Here is a 23,273-nt window from a genome sequence, read left to right as displayed (position 1 = left end):
TAAAGCTCCTTCTAGCTCCAAATCTCTGTTCCTGAGCTTGACAGAAGAAAATCTCCACATAGATTGTACCTGAGATATACCTATTCCCTAGTCTAGTAACTCAGCCTGCAGGCACGGCTGCCCCTTCACGCAAGAGCCAACTTGTCCAGCTTGAGTTTCCTGTTGGAAAACCTCAGGTGAGAACCTCAACTGGGCCCCGAGGAGCCAAGCGGCATGAACACGGGGTGGGGGGGGGGGGGGGGCAGCTGCCTCTGTTTTTCAGAGGAATGAAATATTCTATTCCCTGGGTAGTCTCAGCCAGTTCCCTGAGTAGACCCTGGGTTTCCACTTCAGACTTTCACTTCTAATTGGAGGGGGGCTTCATTGTGCTACAGATCAAGGCAGTGCTACTGAGAAACCAGCTCTAAAGGCCAGGGGAGGCCTTTAGAATATTCCTCTGGCTCTTGACTCTTGCTTGGAATTGGGAACTCAGAGATCAAAGTCTGTAGCTGCATGTCTTCTGATGATTGCTCCAAGAATGACTCTAGTCCCTTGGCCAAATTGGTTCACAAAGAGGGCTTGGCAAAGAACCAACAGGAGGGGGAAGATGGGAAAGGTAGCTTGAGGTAAAGGGGGGGATAAAAAGAAACATCAGGGGAGGAAGGAGTCCAGAGCTGTGTAGCTCCTGAGACAAGTCTATGGGGGTTGGGACCCAGGGGCTCAGCTTTAGGTGGGAGTTTTCTTTGACTAGGCAGGGTGAGAAAACCCCAGGTGAGCTCCAAGATGTATACAACCCCATGGAGTTTTCCATTCCTTGTCTGAGATCATTGCAGACATCTCTAATTGCTTCAGAGCCTCCAGGGGTACCAGATAAGGGCTTGGGGCAAAAAGGGGTCATAAAGAATTGGATATCTCAGCAATGACTGGACAACAGAATAATAAAGACAGATTGCCATTCTGCATCAGCAGAAGCATCCGTGTGGTCCCACTGAAGAGACTTCAATTAAGGGACGAAGATGCTAATCTTCAACATGGCTTGGGATTGGCTGAATAGTAATCAGGAGATTGCCTGCTTATGGAGTTGGGAAATGGAACAAAGACAAAGAAAAGTGGAAGGAGAAGAGAGACAGAGAGGGAGGAGGACTGGGAAAAGATAGAACCAGAGAAAACCAATGATAGAGAAAGAGGAAAGGAAAGAGAAACCAATAAATAATGAGAATTAGAAAAGGGGAGAAAAAGAAAGTAAGTATGAATAATGACAGAGATGAAGACATAGAAAGGAAGGAGTCATAGAGATTATGTGAATCAGAGATGAAACAAGTTGGAAAAATGTTTGCCAAATTAACCTGAGTCTTGTTGAGATTCAGAAACCAAGAGTTTGCGAAAAGATAAAGAGAGAACCAAAGTTTACCTTGGCTCAGACCTGGTTCTTTCATCCCTCTTGAGGAGGATGACACAAGAGTAAGCAGGAATAACTGGTTCTACTTCACCCACTCAGGTTCTTGCGAAAGGATGGACTCCACAGATCTTGTGCACAAGGTCCTGTGTGATGGAGTCCCAGACCTGCTCCTCCGGGATGACCTTACCTGAGTGGGCTTGGGGTGGCCAGGGCAGATGGAGATCTGGCATCAGCCACTGCCCCTTCCCATCTAGACAAAATGGGAACTTTATTTAGAACTTCATTGTTTTGACTGAAAACAAACTAAACCTAGTTTCTGATGGGAATGGGCATCTGAGAAGTAAGACATAATGCCTTCAACTCATTTCTCTAAAAGACAAATATGGGATCATTTCCTTGAACTGAGCGGAGAGAAGAAGAAAATGGGAAGGAAGAGCAAAAGTCCAAAAAATAGGCCAGGCTCTAAGCTTGAACCTCTCCATTGTTTTGTACAGAGCCAGTCCTTTCTTTTTTTGTCAGCAATAGGAGTCCCTTCAAAATTGAGACTGAGGTCGGTCTCCTTTTGCAGCCTCAGCTCTTAGCTTAGTGAGTAGCTCCTAGCTGACTAACTGCTTGCTGCAACAGGGGTGAGTTTGAATGATCAACATTAGCACACTCCAGTTACTCCAATTTTGACTGACTCAGTTAAGATGAAGGATGTTGACGTTCCCTTCTTGGGAATGCCTCTGACCTGGAAGGACTTGAAGAGACCATTGAGGGAGTCAAGTATCCTCATTTCACAGAAGAGTAAGTTGAAGGCAAAAATGGTGGAGAGAGGGTTTGAACCAAACATCCAATGACTGCAGATCCAGAATACTTTTCAGCGTCACCATGGGCTGGAACACCATCAGATGATCCAAATCAAGAAACTTTTCCTCTTTAGAAAAACAACAAACCCCAAATATTTATTGAAAAAAAACCCTTTCTTACAAGTTTTCATTTTTTATAAAAATGTCTATTCAATGTTTATCAGTTGCAGAAGAGAATACAAACTATGCATTGACACATTGGCGTTTGTTTTGACCAGAGACCTTTCCAATTGGGTACCAGCATTGATGGTACATTAATACATATCACTGGGCTCTAGGACAGAAGTGGGGGTGGGGGGTAGGATTCATGGAAAAGGTTTTGGGAAATTAAGTTCTTTGGATGGCAACTGTAGGGACTTTCAGGTCTGGTCTAGACCAACACTGACAGTAGCTCTGAAGATGATTCGTGAAAAAGTGTTATTGCAGTAAAAAAAAAGAAAACTAACAAAAAGAAAACAAATGAACAAAACATGGAGGGAACAGCTTTCTAGGAAGAGCGCCAGTTTCCCCAGAGCTACACATACTCATGAAAACCAAAATGCTCTATTTTAGGTAACCATCCTCCAAGTTACCATTGGTTCTACTCCCAAATATTTCTTGGGAATTAAGAGGATGTATAGCCTGCATCAGAAGGCAAAATCTCACTGCAAAGTAAGACAGGTCTACCTGAATTAACCAGGCAATTGTGGCTTTCCAAGAGCTTTCACCTTCTGAAGTGAACTTGGTGCCATGCCATTTTCCATTCTCTGAAATGGTCACCCAGGCCAACTCCTACCCTGTATTTGGGAACATATTTGTTTTGGTGCTGCTGCCCCTGTGTGTTCTAGAAGGTTAATATAGTATTTTAAAGTCAGAGGACCTGGGTTGGCATCCCAGGTGCTCCATTTGCTTCCTCTGGGACATTGGACAAGGCTTTTCCCCCTTCTGGACCTCAGTGTGCTCATCTAAAAAATGAGAGGTTTCCACTAGTGACCAGGTGTACTTCATCAATTTCCCATCAGGGGATGTTTACATGAAGAAGACTTCCTCCTGCCTGGAAAACCAGGTACATATATGGAATATACATTAAAGGGCACAGACACACATGCAAACATACATACAAACATACATATGGGATCACATATACATATAGGCAGGCATGAACTGATGAAAAATGGACCATGATCACTAATATGTTAGATACAACTGAAAGGAAATGGGCAAAAGGTGACACCTGGGGTGTTGAAGGATCTGGGTGGCTTTTCTTCCTGGCTTTTCTCAGTGCATTAGGACATTCTACTTAGCAATTTTCAAGTTCAAAGAAGAAAGATAGAACCTCCTTAATTCTTTTACCTCCTGTACCAGTAGGTGAAGTATCATTATCCCTAGTTTTACAGACCAGAAAATCAGAGGTAGAGAGGCTGCCAAGAGGCTCAGGAGGAGGGTGGGGGATATTCCACATTAGATTATCTCTACAAATAGCTAATCTTCAATCAGGTAAACAGACCACACCTTTCTGGGAGAATCAGACCAGAAGATAATGACCAAGTAAACAGTTAAGAAACCAGAAATGGGGTGGGGAAAGGGAAGGAGGAGGAGGAGGAGGAGGACAGAATTTATGACTGAGCAAGAGATCATCGGAATTAAGTCAATAAAATGTTCTTGGCAACATCTGGAAAAGTCCATATTAGAATGAAAGTTCTATGAAGGCAGGGATTATTTCAGTTTTGTATCTCCCACAGAAGTCTAGGGTGGGGACGGGCCCATGATCAACACTTCAATGAGTGCTTTAATGCAATTGAATCCTAGATTGGAGTCTAGGAAAGCTTTGGCACTTTAGGCAGGCTGAATTCCGAAGTAAATCTGCAGTCTCTTCCTATTTTGTATAGAAAGGAAACATGAGAATGATATTAGGGCCTGTTACCTACACGTTTTTAGTTTTTATACTTTTAATGGACTGGTTTTTTTTTAACAATAAAGTATTTTTCCCTTTGAGTTTGCCTTCCCTGGATGAGTAGCCAATAGAGAAACACCAAAACTCAAGGATTACATGAATTAGAGGATTAGAATTCAAGATTTCTTAATAGGGGTACGATATGAAGGATGGTATAGAAATTACAAAAAAAACCACATTTTTAATACAAACATGTAGAATAGCATAGTCAGAAAGTCTGACCTCATGATTTAAAAAAATGAAAAAACAACACAAAGCAATATCTAAGTCCTTTTTGGGTTGGTTTTTTTTCCTTTTTCCCAAGAGATCTTGTCCTCTTTCTGTTACACATAGTCCTTTCCACTGGAGGGTGCGGTCTTCGGATATGGGCGAGGAGTTGGGTAAGAGGTTGTTTTCTTGGGACAGGAGCAGCAAAGGAGGGCACCTCCCAGCAGACACAGAGAAGCCCCAGCCCAGCCTATGAAGAGAGCCTGCCCAAACTCATACCTAAGAGGAAGCAGTGGAGTGGAAGAGGAAAAAGAAAAACAAGTCATTAGCCAGAGAGACAATAGCAACTAGCTGTTCATATAAAATATTCCTATCTTCTGCCCTTCTGACCCCTAAATTAAATTATATTCTTAAACCCGTCCCTTTTCAGCAATCCCTGAGGTGGAGGGGAGGGGAGGGAAGTAATTATTGCTGGGGGCCAGCAAACCTAACATGTTTAAAGAAGTCAGCAGTGTAACTTATTCCAGTAAACCTTTCCAGGGCAGGAGCCCAACGTTTTAAATGCTTCCTAAGCAACTTTTCTTCTGGCTAGGACAAAGCTTTTGGGGAGGGCAAAGTGGGGGGAGATCGGGCAAGTGATAAGTGGATAAGTCATTCCCGGTCAAGTTGAGCTTTTAAGAGCATTCTGTGAACTATTTCAAATTCATAATAGAATAAAATCTCAGATTCAGAAGGGACCTCAGTGACTCTCCAGGCCAACTCCTGCCCTGTACACTTCAAGACATACTTTTTTTGGTGCTGCTGCCCCTGCATGTTCTAAAAGGTTAATATAGTATTTTAAAGTCAGAGGACCTGGGTTGGCATCCCAGGTGTGCCATTTGCTTCCTCTGGGACATTGGACCAGGCTTTTTCCCCTTCTAGAGCTTAGTGTGCTCATCTATAAAATGGGAAGTTTAAACTAGTGACCATTCTGGTCCCTTCCAGCTGATCATCTATAATTGCATGTGTCAGTATCCCTTGTAATCAGCTATTATATGAATGTAATTTTCTCCATGATTTACATCATCTTCTAAATTTCATCCACTCATCTCATAGTATGTAAAAATATTAAGACCATAACATGTTGTTCATCATGCTCTCTGTAGTGTTAATTGTTATTTAGGTGAGAACTTAGAAGGAGTGATCCCAACCTTTGGACAAAGAGTCAGAGCAAAGGTGATTATGGGCCCTGTGTGAGTTTTTGTCTCTCATAATTCAGTCTCCTTGGGTATTTTAATCTTTAAGAGTCAAACATATACTGAAGCCAAAATTTTAAATTTCAAGAATCTAAAATTAGTCACTCAGCTGAGAGACTCATCAACAGAACCACAGGATTCCAAGTTGATGGGTATCTTCAACTAATCTCATCTATGCCTGAAAAAGAGACCCCAACCTCTCAGCCTTACAAGAAATGGTTGGCTAGCCTATTGGGAGCTCTCCAACAAACGAGGGAGGCCTTAATAGGAAATGTGTTCTGACACCAAGCCTAGGTATGTCTTTTGGTAACTTCTCTTCATGGTTTATGGTTCTGGTCTCTTGAGACAAGTAGAACCAGGCATATCCCTCCTTCACTTGCATCCTTTATGAATACCATCCCTGAGATTGAGGTAGGAGGAGGGTAGAATGCAGTGGGGAATAATCACTTTTTCATTCTCTAAGTATTGCTCAAAAGAAGCCCCAAATCCCAGGAGCTTTTAAGTCTGTGATATAAATCATTAGCTCACGCTGAGTTTGCAAACTTCTAAAACCACCATCCTTTTATATTTTCAGACCAATTATTAACTAAACATATCTCTCTCATGTGAAGTTTACTTTTTGAACTCAAGCAAAAATCTTTACATTAATCTCTAGAATAGTTCATCTTGATGAAATCCGTCCAACGCTGTGACCTGTTGATTTTGTGTTGAGTTCTGCCTCTATCCCACACTCCATTCTGGACCTAAGTTAATCTAGTCTCCAAGTTATTTCAGTCTAGAACCAAGTTTTTCCAGTTTAGACCCAAGGGGGTTTTGGCCATCTAGACTCGTTTTTCCAAACTAGATCCAAGTTTTCCAGTCTAGACCTCTAGACCCCATAAAATCCAGTCTAGACTCAAGTTATTGCAATATAGATGCAAGTTATCTCAGTCTAGGCCTGGGTTATCTCAGTCTAGATTCAAGTGGAACTGTTGGGAGTTAAGCATTTCCTCTCACTGTCAGCCTGTGAATAAAGTTCTCTCAGTGACCTCAGAAATAATTACTATTTCATGTTTATCTCCCATGGCATGCTACTAATAATTAACAGGCAAGATGTTGTAAAAACACATCAAACAATACACATCAAAGCTGGGGGTGCCAGGATGGCTTTGTGACTGTCTTTATTAATGACCTCCAACACTAGAGTAAGACAAACAGAAATCATCATCCTTGGAACCTGGACTGGTGAATGGTTTTATACAACCATTTTTATTTATACAACCATACAACTGAGTTTTATAAAACCTATTTTCTCCCTTAAGAAAGCTTTTCCTGTGTTCCTTTTAACATTTAATCATAGGTCAAACTACAAAGAGTCAGCTAGCAAGCTTGAAGCATTCACCTACAGACTCTTGGTTGAAAATGTGAGGAGGCTCAGCATTAGTTGGTGTCCGCAGAGCATAAAAAGGTGAAGCTCAGAAAAATCATGAAAAAAATATTGATGACGTTACCTAGCATTGACTGGGGTCATGGGGTCATAGAACTCTCGAGCAATTTTATTTCCATACCATGCTGTGGCAACCAGTTCAGCCAGGCCTGTGGGAATTCACAAGGAAAACAAATGGTTAAGAAGGACAGAACTCTGAGGATAAACAGAAGCCCCACTCTACTTCCCAAAGGGCCATAGCCTTCATTTAGTTGGACACTAGTGAAACAGAGGTATGGAGATGAGGTTATTTGTTCAAAGACACTTGAGGAGTTCAGGATCAAATCAGCTGAAGAGAGCAAACCTTTCCACCTAGCTGCAAATTCACATGAGTGATGCTGTCTAAGACATTGCAGGGGGACTTCATGACCTGGGATAGATTGAAAAGCGAGGTATGCATATATATATATATATACACATATATGTACATATATGTACATATATATATTTATATTTATATATATATATATATATATTCCAACATATAAAGCCAAATTAGATTTAAAAAATTAATTCCTTATTTAAGTTGGCCATTGTTGCCCATTTTAAAAATTCAAGCAAATTAGTATTTTTTTCTCTTTAGTTTCCATTGAAAGAGTGAACACATTTTTCTTACAAATCCACATTTATTTAATTCCAGTTGCATGCCATATATGCTGCTAACCTCTAGAAGAAATGGGACATTGCCCTGATTGGATAATATTAACTCTATAGTATGGGGGAAAGGCAGAAATATCTATCTTTATAACATTATAATCTGCCAAATATATTTGTGAGGTACAAATGTTAAGCTCTACCCCTGGAAATGCTCTGAGTTCCAGATGGTTCATTTTTACCTTACCTCCCTTAGAACCAAGCATTGATCTCATTTCCTACCATCAGGTTGAAAGTACAATGTCTCCACTCCTGCCATCACCTCCATCTCATTGCCACCTGAAAACTAAACTCTGCCTCTAGAACATTCTAAAAACAAGGGGAATGTTTATCTTATCTCAATAACAATTAGACTTAACCTGATTTCTACCCACTAGCTTCACTGACCCGGGGACCCTTATCTCCATCAGAAGGTAAGTTCCTTTAACAAAGGAACTCCATTGTTGATTACATTTATATCTTTAATTCTCAATATAGCACCTTAGATAGGTCACCCATAATAAATGCTTCCTTTGTCTATAGACATTTAAGGAAGAAGTGAGGCCATTACAGGTGGTAGATAAAGAGGATTAGGGAAAGTTTCATGAAGGATTGGGAATCTTTAAAGGATGAGATGGTATTCAATGAGGGCATTTCAAACACATGGAACAGTACAAACCTAGGTATGGATGCCATGGCAATAAAAGGTATGAGTGAATGTGGAGGATAGAAAACAATCCAGTTTATTGGATGGGAGTAGGAGGAGACTGTAGTGGTTTGTCATTCATTCTTTTTTTGTTTTTAGTTTTTGCAAGGCAAATGGGTTAAGTGGCTTGCCCAAGGCCACACAGCTAGGTCATTATTAAGTGTCTGAGGCCGGATTTGAACCCAGGTACTCCTGACTCCAGGGTCGGTGCTTTATCCACTTCACCACCTAGCTGCCCCCTTGTCATTCATTCTTGAAGAAGACCATGACATTAGGGAGTTGAATTCCGAAGCCCAGAGATTAAAAGAGGAAACAGCTATTCACAATAGCAAGGGAAAAGAGGGAAGGGTACCACTCACTGACTTTGATGAAGATACCAATGTTGATCATGGAAGAAAGAGCAAAGTTTCCGTTAAGTAGAAACCAGATGGGAGGAAAAGATATGGAAAAAAAAAGTGGGAAGTAGCAAAATGGTAGACAGTAAGTTTGGCTGTAAGGGAAAGCTTATAAATGGAAAGAGAATCAGAGGTCACCTTTGAGATTTTCCCTTCCTGCCCTCCTCATTGTCTCCCAAAGCTCAGATGTTCCCCCTGATCTTGTCCTCTACCCTGCTTTATATGACTGGGTGGCCTTTCTCCTTGTCCCAAGAAACCCTTCTCTAAGTGATCCCATTCCATCCCATCTTTGTTTTTTTTAACAGATTTTCCCCTTTATAAACCTCACTTTCTCTAACCTTCCATTTCCCCTTAACTATGGATTCCTTCTATGCTGCCTATGAATATACCCACATCTCTCTCATCCTTAAAACACTTTCACTTGACCTGACTATCACTGTCCTTCATTAGCCATTTGACCATGAGTCACTCATTCAAACTCTCAGTTTCCTGATGTGTGAAAAGACCCAGCAATTCTCTCATGGAGTTGCTTTGAGGGTCAAATGAGATATTATGGATTCAACACTCAGTAAAAGCCAGTGTTTATACTCTATCCCTCAAAATTTTAGCCTTAAAATATTTACTATTATCCTGCAAGGGTAAATGTCAGTTTTCTAATGAGATGCAACATGACTTGGGGCACCTGCTGTGTACCTGAGATGGCTAGGGGAATACATTGGAAGGTGTCCAAGAAGATAATAATTAGCATTTCCTCAGTGCTTTAGAGTTTGCAAATTACTTTACAAAGATTAAATCATTTTATCCTCAGAACAACTCTGAAAAGTAGGTATATCATTGTACCAGTTTTTTTTGGTGTTCAGTCATTTCAGTCATCTCTGACTCTCTATGAACCCATTGGGGATTTTCTTGGAAAAGAACTGAAGTGGTTTGCCATTCCTTGCCCCAGTTCATTTTACAGATGAAGAAACTGAGGCAAACAGTTAAGTGACTTACCCAGCATCATGCAGCTAGTAATATGTGAATCCAGATTTCAATTCATGAAGATGAGTTTTTCTGATTCCAGGTCTAGCACTCTGTCTATTCTGCCACCTAGCTCTCCCTATTTTACACATGAGGAAAACGAGGCACAGAAATGTTAACTGAAGGTGAACTGAAGGTCACTAGTTATTAAATATCTAAGGAAGGAGGTCTTCTTGATTCAAGTCCATCACTACATCCACTCTGACACTTAGCTGAATCTAAAAGACTAACAAAGCTTTGAAGAAAGTCAGGGATTTAAAAAAGTATAGTTTAAGAGGGAAAGTATTCAAGGTTTGATAAATAGTCTGGGCAAAGCCATGGAGGCGGGAGATGAAATGCGAAGTACAAGGATCTGCAAACAGGAGAGCTTACCTGATATGCAGACACAAAGGGGAAAGAATATATAGAAGCATAGAAAGGAAGGCTGAAGATCGGCTGTTGAGGGGACCTTCTTACCTGAGACAAGGAAGATGACTCCCCCAAAGATGGCCATTCTCATCTTCTGCACCTCGTCATCTTCCATGCACTTCATACATTTCATACCTATGGTTGCCACAAAGATGGCAATCAGACCCAGGACAATTCCAATGACCATCAAGGCCCGGGTAGCCTGAAGGGTACCTGAAAAGAGAAGGGCATAGTCTTTAGCATTGAGGGCCAGGGAGAAGGGGAGCAACTGAAAAAGAAAAAAAAGCCTACCAGTGTCCATGGAGTGAAACCTCTACCCTCAGAGCCCAGGTTTTAGAACAAGATATGTTGGGATGAACAAGAAACCATTGTCATCATTAGAAGATGTAATTTAGCTTTCTATTGGGCAACTGTTTGATGCCCATTAATCATCCTTGGCAAGAGGCTCATGAGAAATCCAGAGCTCCCAGATGAACAGGACTAAGAAGAGATGATAGTCCCAAATTTGCTTTAAGACTTGAGACTCAGAGGAAAGAACATTTATTCCCTAGGGGAGGAGGGGGTGTAGGTGAGCTCTCCGAGCTTGATTAGTACAGCATGGTTGAGTGGTAGGAGGGCCAGCTTTGGAACTGCAAACACTCAGATTCCAACCCTGCCTCCGATACCAGCTGTGTGGTGTTAGGCAAGTCACTCAGCATCCCCAAGCCTTCATTTCTTCATTGGTAAGATGGGAGTAACAATGGCATCAACCTTTAGAGGTTGTTGTGAAGACCTAATGAGATAATATAGAAAGCCTCTTGGTATTTTTTACTCTGAAATGGAGTATATTTTTAAAATGTAGGCGTAGAAACCTTCACCTTAAAAGTTATTGTAGGGGTGGCTAGGTGGAGCAGTGGATAAAGCACCGAACCTGGAATCAGGAGTACCTGGGTTCAAATCCAGTCTCAGACACTTAATTACCTAGCTGTGTGGCCTTGGGCAAGCCACTTAACCCCATTTGCCTTGCAAAAAAAAAAAAAAAACCTAAAAAAAATTATTTTAAGAGAAGTCATGGACCAACCATGCACTATATACAATTTTGCATGTCAAGAGATGCCAACCTTTTGGAGGCCCTGGCTCCTTTTCATCATTTAGAGCTGAAGTAACCTCACAGTCAGGGAGGCTGGGCCAGGGGCTCAGTCACCTATTGGCAAAAGTCCCTGCAGCTGGAAGAATAGATGTCAACTTCAGGCTTGCCCAAAGTCCAAGAAGGAGCTTTCCTAAAAGAAGTGACTATTGAAAACCCTCATCCACCAGGAAAAGTTCGAGGCTATTCCTTTAACTGCAAGTATAGAGGGAGAATGAGTTGGACTCAGTTGAACCACACACAATTCCAGTCCTTTCCTCATCTATTCATCTATATCATTACCACACCTAGCTAGAAACAGAAGGGAGGGTCTAAACATTCCCACATGGCCCCTTGCAACTCCAAGTCCTAATTACTTTTGTTGGTGATTGAGATGGCCGAGACCCATATTGATGAGATCACAAAACCATTGGAGTATTTGGAACAGCCTTCGCCCCTGCTCCTCCGCCCCCCACCCCCTCCTCCTATTTCCCCCTCCCTGTTCCTCCCCTTTCCCTCCTCCTCCTCCTGCCTTGGGAATTTCTAATTCAGATTGGGAGGAACAGGATGAACTAGGATGGGGCAGTTGAGACTGACCCAGGCTTCTACCCTGAGGGAGGGAGGGTGCTTTTCCCCTGTGCCAGCCGCTATCTGCAAGTCTCCACTCCTGGTCCTCCACAGGCCTCTGGTGCGCGGGACAAGTGTTGCCCTCGTGGATGGCCGCCTCTGACACTGGCCTGTCCTCTCCATCCCAAATTCAATATTGCTTCCCTCCCTCCCTCCCTCCCTCACCACTCTCTCTACCCAACTCAACTGAATCTGCTGAGCCAAGAACTCCTCATCATAACTTTGGTAATGGTTCACATTTTTCTCCTTTAAAATAAAAAGTCTTTTCCCCCTTATTAATAAGAATATAGTTTATCTTCCCTATTCTCTTCTCTACTGTAAAAAAGATCTTAAAAGTAATGTAACTTCTCATTTTCCACATGTCTACACCCACCCACTCATGAATTCTCTCCGTCTCTGTCTTTGTGTGCGTGCATGTGTCTCACACTCCATTATTGTTTCCGCATTTATGCCAGGTGCTGTGTTCATGCTCTCTGCAGCACCAGTAACTCCTTTTCCGCAAGGCCAAGGGTGCTTTCCTACCTAGCCTTGTGAAATACTTTTGCAACCCAACGCAGTATCTCTGTTGACCCAATAACAAACTGCACATACAAGTTCCTGTCACATTTTCTTGGTATGAGCTAGGGTCATGGAACATGGGCTTGGCAGGTGTCGATATCCCCATTTTCATCTTCAGAGAGTGCCAACCATAGCAGCACCTCCAGACTGAGGCAAGGCCAGGGAAGTACCAGGAAGTCCATTTGGAAACCAGCAGCCTTCCCTCAATGTGGCTGGAATGCCACCTTAGGGAAGGAGAGATGACCTGATCTGTCTCTTAATCCAAGGTCATTGGCCTGGGTCACTTTTACACTGAAGCAAAAAAGAAAATCCTGGACTGAGGGAAAGTCCAATTTCAAGTTGCAGACCCAGGTGGCCATAATTGGATCCTGATTTATTTTTTCAATTCAACATCAAGATAAGATACAAAATAGGCAGTTGAAAGGATTGTCTCACTGTTGTGATCCCTTCAGACAAGGACTATAATTCTAGACTTGAGTCAGGGAAGACCTACTAATTTTCATGGGGCCACACCTCCCTGCCTCCCCATGGTGTTATGACCCATACCCGGCTCTCTCCAAATCCCTGAAGATAAGACTCCAAAAGTACTAGCCTGGCAGAAAAGTACCTACAGGAGGCATTTCTGAAAACTGCCACTTAAGTCAGAGTGCATAAAGAAAAACACAGATAATAAGGGGCATCGGGGACCTCACATTATCTTTAGAGCCGGGGAATTAAGAAAAAAGGGGTGAGAACTTTGTTCATAGACAGTTCTTTAAAAATCCACCAGAGGAAGCAAAATTTGGACTTAAGAAAACAGGAGATGGTTAAAAATTCATTTATAATGAAAACTATAGGCTTTTTTTCTATTGGAAATTTAAAAATCTTTTAAGTTGACCCTTTGGGAAAAATTGGTATTCCTCAGGATGATGCCCCACTCTCCTTTTTTTTCCTACTTTGTTCTGCAGGAAATGGCTTTCCAGTCTACCCCATTAGTGCAACTCCACATGGAAAACTTCAGTGGATCCTGAGGACCCTCCAGAAATCTGCTTAATGTTGTTAAAGTTAAGACTCCTTTTGGTTCCTTGATTTGATCATGGAAACAGATTTGACCTGAGATTTTTTTTTTCTTGTTTCTCTAAAATTGAATTTTCACATTAAAAAATTTTTTTTGTTCTCTTTAATTTTGTTCATCTGTATTTGCCTCAGTCTCCTCCTATGTAAAATGGAGATAATAATAGCATCTTCCTTTCAGGATTATTGTGAGGATATAATTAAGGAGATATTTGTAACATCAGTTCTTTATTAATTATTATATTAATAATCAATATTATTAATAGCTATTAATATTAAAATAATTATTATTATCAGCCCTTTCCTGCTCTAAAGTCTTCCACCCCTGACTAGCTGCAGACCCTTGAAATGGACACAGCACATTGATTAAGGAACACTAGCCTGATCATCCCCCAAGGGAAACAGTCAGACTGGTCAGACAGCAGGTTGGAGCACTCAGAGTCCTATCCAAGGCATTCAACATTGAAAGCTGTCCTTGGAATCCCCCCTGCTCCTACCCCATGAGGCAGGCTCTTAGAGGTAGGGCCACACAAGCATAGTCAACAAACCCACATGAGTTGTGTAGATAATGGTTGGCCTACTGTGGATCTTAACTGGAAAACAAATGAAGACAATGAATTTTAGCTGATACCCATCCATTAAATAAAATTGGTTATATAAATGCAGTATAAATTATATATATGTATAATTACCTAGCTGTGTGGCCTTGGGCAAGCCACTTATAACCCCATTGCCTTGAAAAAAATCTAAAAAAAAATTATAGATGTAAATTGAAGTGAGTAGAAGACCTTGAGGGCAGGGCTTGTCTTGGCCTTTCTTTGTAAGGCCAATGCTTAGTACTAAGTATTTATTGACTTGATTTAATCCTTTCCCCACTCATCAGTCTCTTATAATCTTTAGAAATAAAGTTGAGGCATTAGGCCCAATGCAATTCAATTGACACTTACAAGAATCAACCAAATGCAGGGGATTCTATTCCTGTTTGGGAAACAAATACAAAATTGAAACATTCCTGACTTTCGGGAATTTATATGAGAGCCCGGTTGCAGAGTGGCATGTATACTGACAAATATAATGTCAGGGGAGAAAGGGAGAAATCCAAGCCAAGTGCCCTGGAAACTTTGAGGAGGGGATGATAGGCACCCAGACAGATCCTCCTCTCATTTAATCAGAAAGTGGCCAAACTGAGGCCCGGAGAAGTTAAGATATGTTTGCCTCAGTCACAGAGTGAGTAGGCAATAACAAAACCCAACATTTATACTCCGCTCTAAGGTGGGCAGAACATATTGCATATATTAGTTCTTCAAGGGCCAGACTCTGATCCTAGGCCCTTTGGTTTCCAAGGTATACTTATTTAAGTTAGTTCAAACTGCCCCCACCATCTTGGTTATATGTAAGCGAAGTATTGGAAAGGGAAAGGAAGGGGCAGCTAGGTGGCACAGTGGATAAAGCACCCACCCTGGAGTCAGGAGTACCAGGGTTCAAATGCAGCCTGAGACACTTAATTACCAAGCTGTGTGGCCTTGGGCAAGCCACTTGACCCCATTTGCCTTGCAAAAACCTTAAAAAAAAAAAAAGAAAAGAAAGGAAAGGAAAGGAAGGGTAGGCAAGGGGATGACATGCTAGTGAGGGTCAAATATTTGAAGAACTGCCTCAACACAGAATTGTGTTTGGTTAACCCTACAGGACAGAGCTGGGAGTGATGGGTGGAAGCTAAAAAGAGACTCATGTGCGCTCAATATAAAACTTCCCAACCAAGGTTGGGAGCAGAGGCTGGACAATGACCACTCATCAGGAATGTGGGTGAGGGGATTCGTGGTGAAGTCCCTTTCAACTCCGAGATGCTTAGCAAGGTGTGGGTGTCCCCAGATTCCTAAGACGTTTTGGAGGGCAGAGGCCTCTCAGCGATTTTCAATGTTTTCTGAACGAGAAAACAAAATTTGCAAAGCCTTCCACCACAGGCTGTCCTCGGCTTGTGGAGCTTTGAAAGGAAATACACTTTCACAAATGACCTCCCATTTTCTGAGCAGGGAAATGTCCTCCTGCTCTATAATATATAGTCTGCCTGCTCTGAGTGAGCCCTTCTCAAGGCTATTTGCCAGTGGTAGAAAGACCCAGAATGTAGGCTTCAGGCCTAATACCTGGTACAATTTTAAATTCAGAGGCTCTGTCCTTTGTCAGAAGAGAAAACTTCAAGAATAAAACCATAAGCTGAAGAAAAGGTGAGTATAAAGGCCTGGGCTACAAGTTAAGGGCTGGGGGTGGGGCTAAAGTTACATAATTCTCTGTAAACCTGGACTTTTTTGGATTCTTCCATCACCTGCCTAGAATTTTATGTCTATGGCTTCAGGGTCTATATATTGTTTTTCTTTAAGAAAACAAGAAACAAACTTGTAATCTTTTAAAATCTGAAGTTCAAGACTCATGGCTCAGAAATAATATCTTTGACCCCAGCTATACGGTGTCCTGAATAGAGAATATACCCTACCCACCCTATTTTTAGGCACCATAATGGTAAGATTTAAACAGAGACAACAGTAGATCCGGGATTTAGAATTCCATCAGAAATTTTAAGTTGGGATTTCATACTAGATATGAAAATGTAATGCTTTGTGACCTGCCTTCATGACAGACTTAAATTATACATTGAATGCCAGAGATGAAGAATGGACAGTGGGGAAATTGGATGGATACTTGCTATGGAATTCATCCCAAGAGAAAGATATTTAGAACCGAAGGTAGGGACTGGGCAACAGCAGAAATGAACCTTCTATAGAATTCATTATTTTTTGTCCTAATTCTAGGGCAGTGTTCTTGAGTCTGCCGTGGGATCAGCCATTTAGTAAGGAGCCTCAGTTTCCAAGACTTCATGGATAAGAGAGAGAGCGTCATCAAAAGAATACAAAGGGAATTGCTAAGAGCCTTCAGGTCAGTCCACAGAGATAGGATAGAGGTACTGGAAATGTTTAGTTTGGATACAGGGAATGTTGAGGAAGGATTGGGAGATAGATTGAGAAAAGACTTGGAAAGGTTATTTCTTGGAGTCAGGAGGATCAGAGTTCGAATGTGCTCAAACACATATGTGACCTTGGGCAAGTCACTTAACCCTGATGTCTCCCATCCAGGGACATCTCCAGTAGTACTGATCTCTATCTGGTCACTGGACCCAAATGACTGGAGGAGAAAGTAAGGCTGGTGACTGAGCACAGCCCCCCTCCCCCTCACTCAATGCAATTCATGTACTTGTCATGACATCACCTCCCTGATGTCATGTTTTCCTTTGAGAAGGAAGGGCAAACATTATTATGAAAAGTTATTTAGGAAAAGGCAATTAAAGGCCTCCAATGGGGAGCTGGGGGTTGGTTTCAAAGAGGCAAATTAAGTTGGGATTTTTTTTGGGGGGGAGGACCTTTCCAAAAATTAAAACAGTTTCAAAAATGACCCATTTGCAAGAAAGTGAGTTCTCCATCATGGAAATCATTTAATTCTTTTACAGTCTGGGTTGAATAAGATGGTATCAAAGTCTCCTTCTATTTTGAGATCCCAAGATCATAGAGTTTAGAACCAGAAAAGACCTTGGAGTATCTAGTCTCCCCGTCACCATTTTTCAGATTAAAAAACTGAGTGGCAGGAGTTAAATGTCTTGGTTTAGTTCACACAAGAGCTTAGATCCACCATTGAGACCTATGACTCTGTAAACTCACATGGCTATTTATTTCCCTTAAATTTAAGAAATATATTTTATATTGTATTGTATTTATTGATCATCCTCTATTTATTCAATAGATGCTCCTTAAGGGCAGAGGCTGTCTTATTTTTGACCTCATGTTTTGAGAGCCTAACTGAAGGTCAGTTTTACTATAAATGAGAAGGGGGCTCATAGCTTCTTAATAAAAGTTTTTGGAATAAACTCAATCTTTCTAATTTTGGGGGATATCAGTCCTAGAGAAGCTGACTGGCATCTCCCCAACCTAAGCTGTGTTTCTCACAGGGCACTCTGCAGATATGAGAGAAGTCAGTGCCAGAACACTATTGATCTGGTCTGCATTTGGACTAATGACCTCAAGGTTAAAGACAAACAGAATCTGTTCTTTGAACCCTTAACCTAAAAAACAGATTTGTTGTGGTCATGGTTAGTTTTAAAGAAAGATTTTATTTATTTTTGAATTTTACAATTCTTCCCCCTATTCTTGCTTACCTCCCCCCACCCCCCACATGGTTAGTTTTAAAGAAAGAAGGAAAGAGCTTTAAAAAAACCTAAGAACAAGGAGAAAAAAGTAGGCAAGTGTTAAGTGTTCCTATAGAAGAAAAATAAACCAAGTACCAAAGATAAACAAAGAGGTGGCTGAGATCAAAGTTCAGGAGTTTTAACTCTGAGGACCTAAGAAGAAAGAGTTGCATGTGAAAACTCAGTGGAATTGCACCAGATTTTGTACAATATCCAAATTCAAAGCAAAATTAGAGGCTGTCCTTCCTTCTTTTATAGTACAATTCTCCCAGCACTAATGGGATTTTATACACCTCAGAACCTTGCATGGGGTGATACTGGTTTCCTGAGATTTACTTTTACTGAAGTCCATGCATGGAAAGACTCAAGAATGGTCAAGAACATTTTGGTCTCACTGGCAGAAGTGGCCACATCTAAATGAGGGGGGAATTCTTCCAAACAGAGGGTGTCTTAAATGGGGGAAGGAGGAAGTGAGATGGCAAACCATTTTCCAGGAAGTTCAGAAACCAATCTGCCAAAAGAGTTATGATTTCACTGATTCAGGTTACTTCCTTCAATGGGGTAGAGCTTAATGAAATTACTTCCTTTACATATTAGACAATCATGTCTACTACCACCTCAAAAGACCCACAATAGAATCAGTTCCTGGTGTGGAAAATCCTTCCCCCTGTACACAAGGGAAAATTTATATAGGACTTGGGAGATCTAGGATTCATGAGATAAATTTTAGGGTCTTGCTTGAGACACTCAGAGATTAAGTGACTTTTGTACGAGCTCAATTCCAATCTAAGTCTTTCTGTCAGCAAAGTTAGAACTCCATCCATTTTGCTATGTCACTCTCTTCTTCCTTTTTCTCCGCCCCCCCCCATCTAGGCACAGATAAATCAGTTGCTTCTCAATTAGATCTGCTGCTTCTCCTTCAACTCTTCCTCCACCTCAGAGGCTCCACAAACAAACTTTGGGAAACCAGAGAGGACGGATTCTGACCTGAAACCAAAACTTGGAAGAGACTGGAAGACCGGTATGGCACTTTGGAGCATTCTAATCCTGTCCTTGCCATCTCCTTGCCTGTATGATCTTGTGCAGGTAATTTAAATTCTCTGGGTCTCAGCTTCACTGGGGTGTGGATCTAGATAATAATTAGAATTCCTTTCAGATCTGAATCTTTGATCCTATGTCAACTTAGCATTTAGATAGGAAGCCTCCATTCGACTTCCAAGAAACAATTCAGAATATAGTCGACAAGAAGCAATTTTCCCCCCTTAACAGAGCTGCTTTGAAAGATGAAGTAGGAAAACTACTGGTCAGACCATGGTTGGGGTCTGATGTCATGCTAAGATGGTGTTTCTGGGAAATCAAACTAGCCACACCAATGTGCTCTAAGCACACCTGCTCATGTGCATTCACAAGGAACAAGTTATAGCCCAAGAGGAAGCTTTCTATGAAATAGGCCAAGCTGGAGACTCATTGCCCACATCAAGACAGGAAGAAAAGAAAATGAGGAACAGTGGATGGACCTTCTTTACCAGGGAAATATTGGTTTGCATCTTTGCTATCAAGGGAACATGGATCTCATGGAAAGAACTCTGCTCACTCTCCCCCAAGAGTGAAGATGATCCATAGCTTAGAAGAATCAATCCATTCATTAAGTGCCTACTATTTGCCAAGCTCTGTCAAATTCTTTTCCCCCTACTCCATAGAGTTGCCTTTTCTAAAGGGGGTGTGTGTCTACTGATCAACAGACAGAGTGCTGAAATGGAGAGTTTATCTGGGCTTTGATTGCTACGACTAGATTCTGCAGAAATGGTGAGGCAGGGTAGGTGAGTAAGAATAAGAGGTGGAAAACCACTGAGCAAAGAATAAGGCAAAGCTATCTTTAGAGAGGCTCCAGTAACTCTGGTCCATTTTGGGAGGGCCAGTGCAGTGTTGGAGTCTCAGTTCATCCAGAAAGATTTTCTGCTTAAAGTATCATGAGTTCCAAGTGTTTACTAAACTAACACTGATGACTTTATCCCCTGACTTATTTTCTTTCTTCCTCTAAGTGAAGATAAAATAAGAAATATTGACAGTCATGTACCAGCTTGAAATGCTGGTGGAGAGCATTCAAGCTATACTCCTCTCTAGGTTGACTCCCAGCCTTGTAATCAGTGAGGACTTCCTCCATCCTGGGTGATGGGAAATGATTCTTCTGAAATTCTAGAATTACAGCCTAGAGGTCTCACATGAAATGACCCATTTCATCAGGAACTTAGCCAATTATTCACAGAGAGATGGTCCTTTTCCTTCCTATATCTTAGGAATCTGTCTCCACATTCACCATTGAATCATGAACAAGGTCCAGTTTTATCTGTGACAAATAGGTGATGGTTCCATGTCCAGGCAAAGGAACTTAGAAACAGATTCTGTCTTTATGTAATGATATCAGATATCTCATGGAGAAGAAGGGACAAAGGCCTTGGGAGTTAAAGGAGGCTCTCTTCCCTTAGAAATAATTTCTAACTTGCAGAGTCTCTTGTGTGCCATATCAAATCGTCAAAATCTTATCCCAGGGATAAAGAAAATAGTCAACCAAAAAATAGATAACTAAAAAGGGAGGAAAAGATGAACCCAAGTAGAAGTCAACAGTTTTCCACCCATTCTTATGACATCTGTTAAGAAGTATAACCAGAAACTCAAGTTAATTCACAAAGACAACCTATTACAAAATTCAGTAGTCAGGAAGCCCCAGAGAAAATAGCTAAATTTCACATTCTACAAATGGCAAAAGTAGGACTGGGGAGAGAATTGGGCCAAAGTTACTTAGAGAAGCAGGGCTACCCCACCAACACACCCAGTTCTGGTCCTGAGGCTGCCACAGCTGTACCCTGCTGCCTAAAACGCCCTGGGGTGTCCTCATTTGAGGAGATGAAGCCAACAACTATAACACAGTTCATTTCAAACTTCAATGAAATCCACTTTATATCAGGGATCCTTAGGCTAGAGTCTGAAATTGTTTTTAAAATGATGTTGAGAGCTCTTCTAAAATGGATTTCCTTTTAAATCTTTGCATTTTATGTATTTAAAGATATTCTGAGAATTGATCAAACACATACACACACACCACACACACACACACACACCACACACACACACACCCTAATTACCCGTGCTTTATGAAAATTTACTTTTTAAATAGAATCAGCAACAGGTGCCTCCAAAAGGACCTGCTAGGATGAATCACACACCTGTCTGGTGGTGTTTGAAAAGGCAGACACTGTTGGCCCAGCTCTTTAGAGTCAGAGACCAAAAGAGCCAGTTCTCACCCATCTGTGGGAATCTAAATATCAGGGTCTGCACTGGCAGGCGGGGGCCAGAGTATAATTACTGAAGCTCTAGACTGCTGACGAGCACTTGGCAGAATCAAAGCAGAGACCCAAGGAGAGCAAACAGCCTCCACAGGTGGGAGACACAGGCCGGGAGGAGGAACCAGAAAAGGACAAAAGCCCCCATTGGAGGGATGCCCACAGCACTTCTGAAGATGTGCTCCTCACCTTAATGGCTGTATGTCTATTCTAAGAAGCGCTAGCATAGTTGGCTGTGACATGTTTGTTAAGGTTTGCAAAGGAATCTATCTATCTAGCTGTCTATCTACACACATATATCTTCCATACTTCCATTCATTTCAACAAACATACATATCGTTTGTTATGTTGTTTGGTTTATGTTCTATGAGAGGGTTCATGTCATTGGGAGGTGAATCTCTTGTTTTTGTGAGTTAGGGCGCCTAGGTGGCACAGTGGACAAAGCACGGGCACTGGAGTCGGGAGGACCTGGGTTCAGATCCGGTCTCAGACACTTCATAATTCCCTAGCTGTGTGGCCTTGGGCAAGCCACTTAACCCCATTTGCCTTGCAAAAACCTAAAAAATCTCTCTCTCTCTCTCTCTCTCTCTCTCTCTCTCTCTCTCTCTCTCTCTCTCTCTCTCTCTCCCTGTCTATAGCTATTTATACACTCATAGACATCCATATCACCATTTAAAGCTGGAAAAAGGTGCTGACTGATTCAAATCTCACTCCTCACATGAGCCATGGGAGCAGGTTGGTCGGGTCCCTTAGCCTTCCTGGCTCTGTTTTTCTCTTTTTGTAAAGGGCCCCTGGGGGCCCTGCAGCCTCTTTTCCCTTCGGCTAAGTCTGAGGGGAGGGGCCAGCCCCAAGGGCGCCCAGGGGACTGCACTCGGATTAGCCCCCTTTAGCAAGGAGAGAACTGCAGCTCAGTGAAATGACGGCATTCCCCAAGGATCCCCCGGCCAAACAACTGAGGAACCAGGTGAAGTCAGACTTTGCGGATGCCAACTCTCCTCCGGCCTCAGCACAGCCATGGGACTCATTCCTGGTCTAAGGCAAAGGGCAGGGCCCTAGTCGATCCTATTAAAAAGAGGGAGGTTTCACTCTGGGGAGTCTCCCAATGGATGGGAAGGTTGGAGCCCGGGCAGCTCCGGAAGCCTGCGGGAGGCAGCCCTCGGGCCAGAGTGGGTGGCCAGGCCAGCCCCACCGCGGCCTGCGGAGCGCAGCATCTAGGGCACCTTTCTTCAGGTGTGGACAGAGGCCATGGCACACAGCTCCCACAAAATGGGACTGGTGGCTCAGTGGGCGCACTCAAGCAGTGACTCAGAGCTCCCGAAGGCCGTGGAGATCCCAGGGGTGACAGGAGGGCCCCCCCTCCATCCCCTCCTCTCGTTTCTAGGAAAGAATGCAAACCCTGTCGGCCCGGGGGCTCCCTCCGCATCACCCGCTCCCCTGCTGCCCCTCTCCAAGGTAGCCTCCATCAGCTCTGCCACCGAGGACCCGGGTCCTGGCCCTGCCGGGGAGGGGGGGGCGGCCGGGGCGCTCCCGTCGCCCGGGGCGGCCCCAGGAGGGGCGACCGGCTGCAGAGCCCCTTGGGGGGAGCCCCTGGCCCCCATCGCCAGCCCTGCAGAGGCCGCGGGGCCCCCGGACGGCGCTGCCCTGCAGAGGGGAAACTGAGGCGCGACCTGGCCACCGTCACGGAGCCCCGGCCCCGGGGGGCCCCCACTTACTGCTGAGGCCCAGCAGCGAGTCGAAGGCCTTGCACTGCATCTGGCCGGTGCTCTGGTACACGCAGGACATCCAGAGCCCCTCGTAGATGGCCTGCGCCGTCACGATGTTGTCCCCCGCGTAGGACGAGATCTTCCACTTGGGCATGGCGGTGCTGGCCAGGCTCCCGAGCCAGCCCAGGGCGGCCAGGAGGAAGCCCAGCAGCTGCAGCCCCGCGTTGGCCATGCCGCCCCCCGCGCCCCCCGGCCGGGCCGCCCCGGCCGCGCGACCTCCTGCCGTCGGGGGTGGGGGACTGCGCCGAGCCGCTGCTCCCGCTGCCCCTGCCGCTGCCCCCCGCTGCCCCTGCCGCTGCCCCCGCTGCCCCTGCAGCCGCCGCTCGCACCCCGGCCCGGGCCACCTGCTCTGAGACGCCTCCCAGCGCGC

The 23,273-nt window shown here is 43.3% G+C and overlaps 1 protein-coding gene across 1 annotated transcript; it reads right to left on the bottom strand.

The window, feature by feature from the left end:
- Window positions 1–286: 286 nt before the first annotated feature.
- Window positions 287–23,075, bottom strand: CLDN1 (claudin 1). Its single transcript, XM_074190647.1, has 4 exons — window positions 22,853–23,075; window positions 10,277–10,441; window positions 7,092–7,176; window positions 287–4,645 (listed from the first exon to the last, which is right to left on the bottom strand). Exons 1-4 carry the CDS (start codon window positions 23,073–23,075, stop codon window positions 4,483–4,485), a joined length of 636 nt encoding a protein of 211 aa, XP_074046748.1. The 3' UTR covers window positions 287–4,482.
- Window positions 23,076–23,273: the final 198 nt, after the last annotated feature.

This window comes from Macrotis lagotis, chromosome 6, assembly GCF_037893015.1.
Source record: "Macrotis lagotis isolate mMagLag1 chromosome 6, bilby.v1.9.chrom.fasta, whole genome shotgun sequence".
NCBI classification, from domain to species: Eukaryota; Metazoa; Chordata; class Mammalia; order Peramelemorphia; family Peramelidae; genus Macrotis; species Macrotis lagotis.
The sequence above is the reverse complement of the archived record's forward strand: the minus strand, read 5'-3'. Positions and strand labels throughout refer to the sequence as shown.

Excerpts from the sequence above, each read along its gene's own strand:
- CLDN1 (XM_074190647.1), bottom strand. The coding sequence starts at position 23,075 with ATGGCCAACGCGGGGCTGCAGCTGCTGGGCTTCCTCCTGGCCGCCCTG. Across the intron at positions 7,177-10,276 it reads AGTCATCTTCCTTGTCTCAG|GCCTGGCTGAACTGGTTGCC; the intron begins GTAAGAAGGTCC and ends GAATTCCCACAG. Across the intron at positions 4,646-7,091 it reads ATGACCCCAGTCAATGCTAG|GTATGAGTTTGGGCAGGCTC; the intron begins GTAACGTCATCA and ends GCTTCCTCTTAG.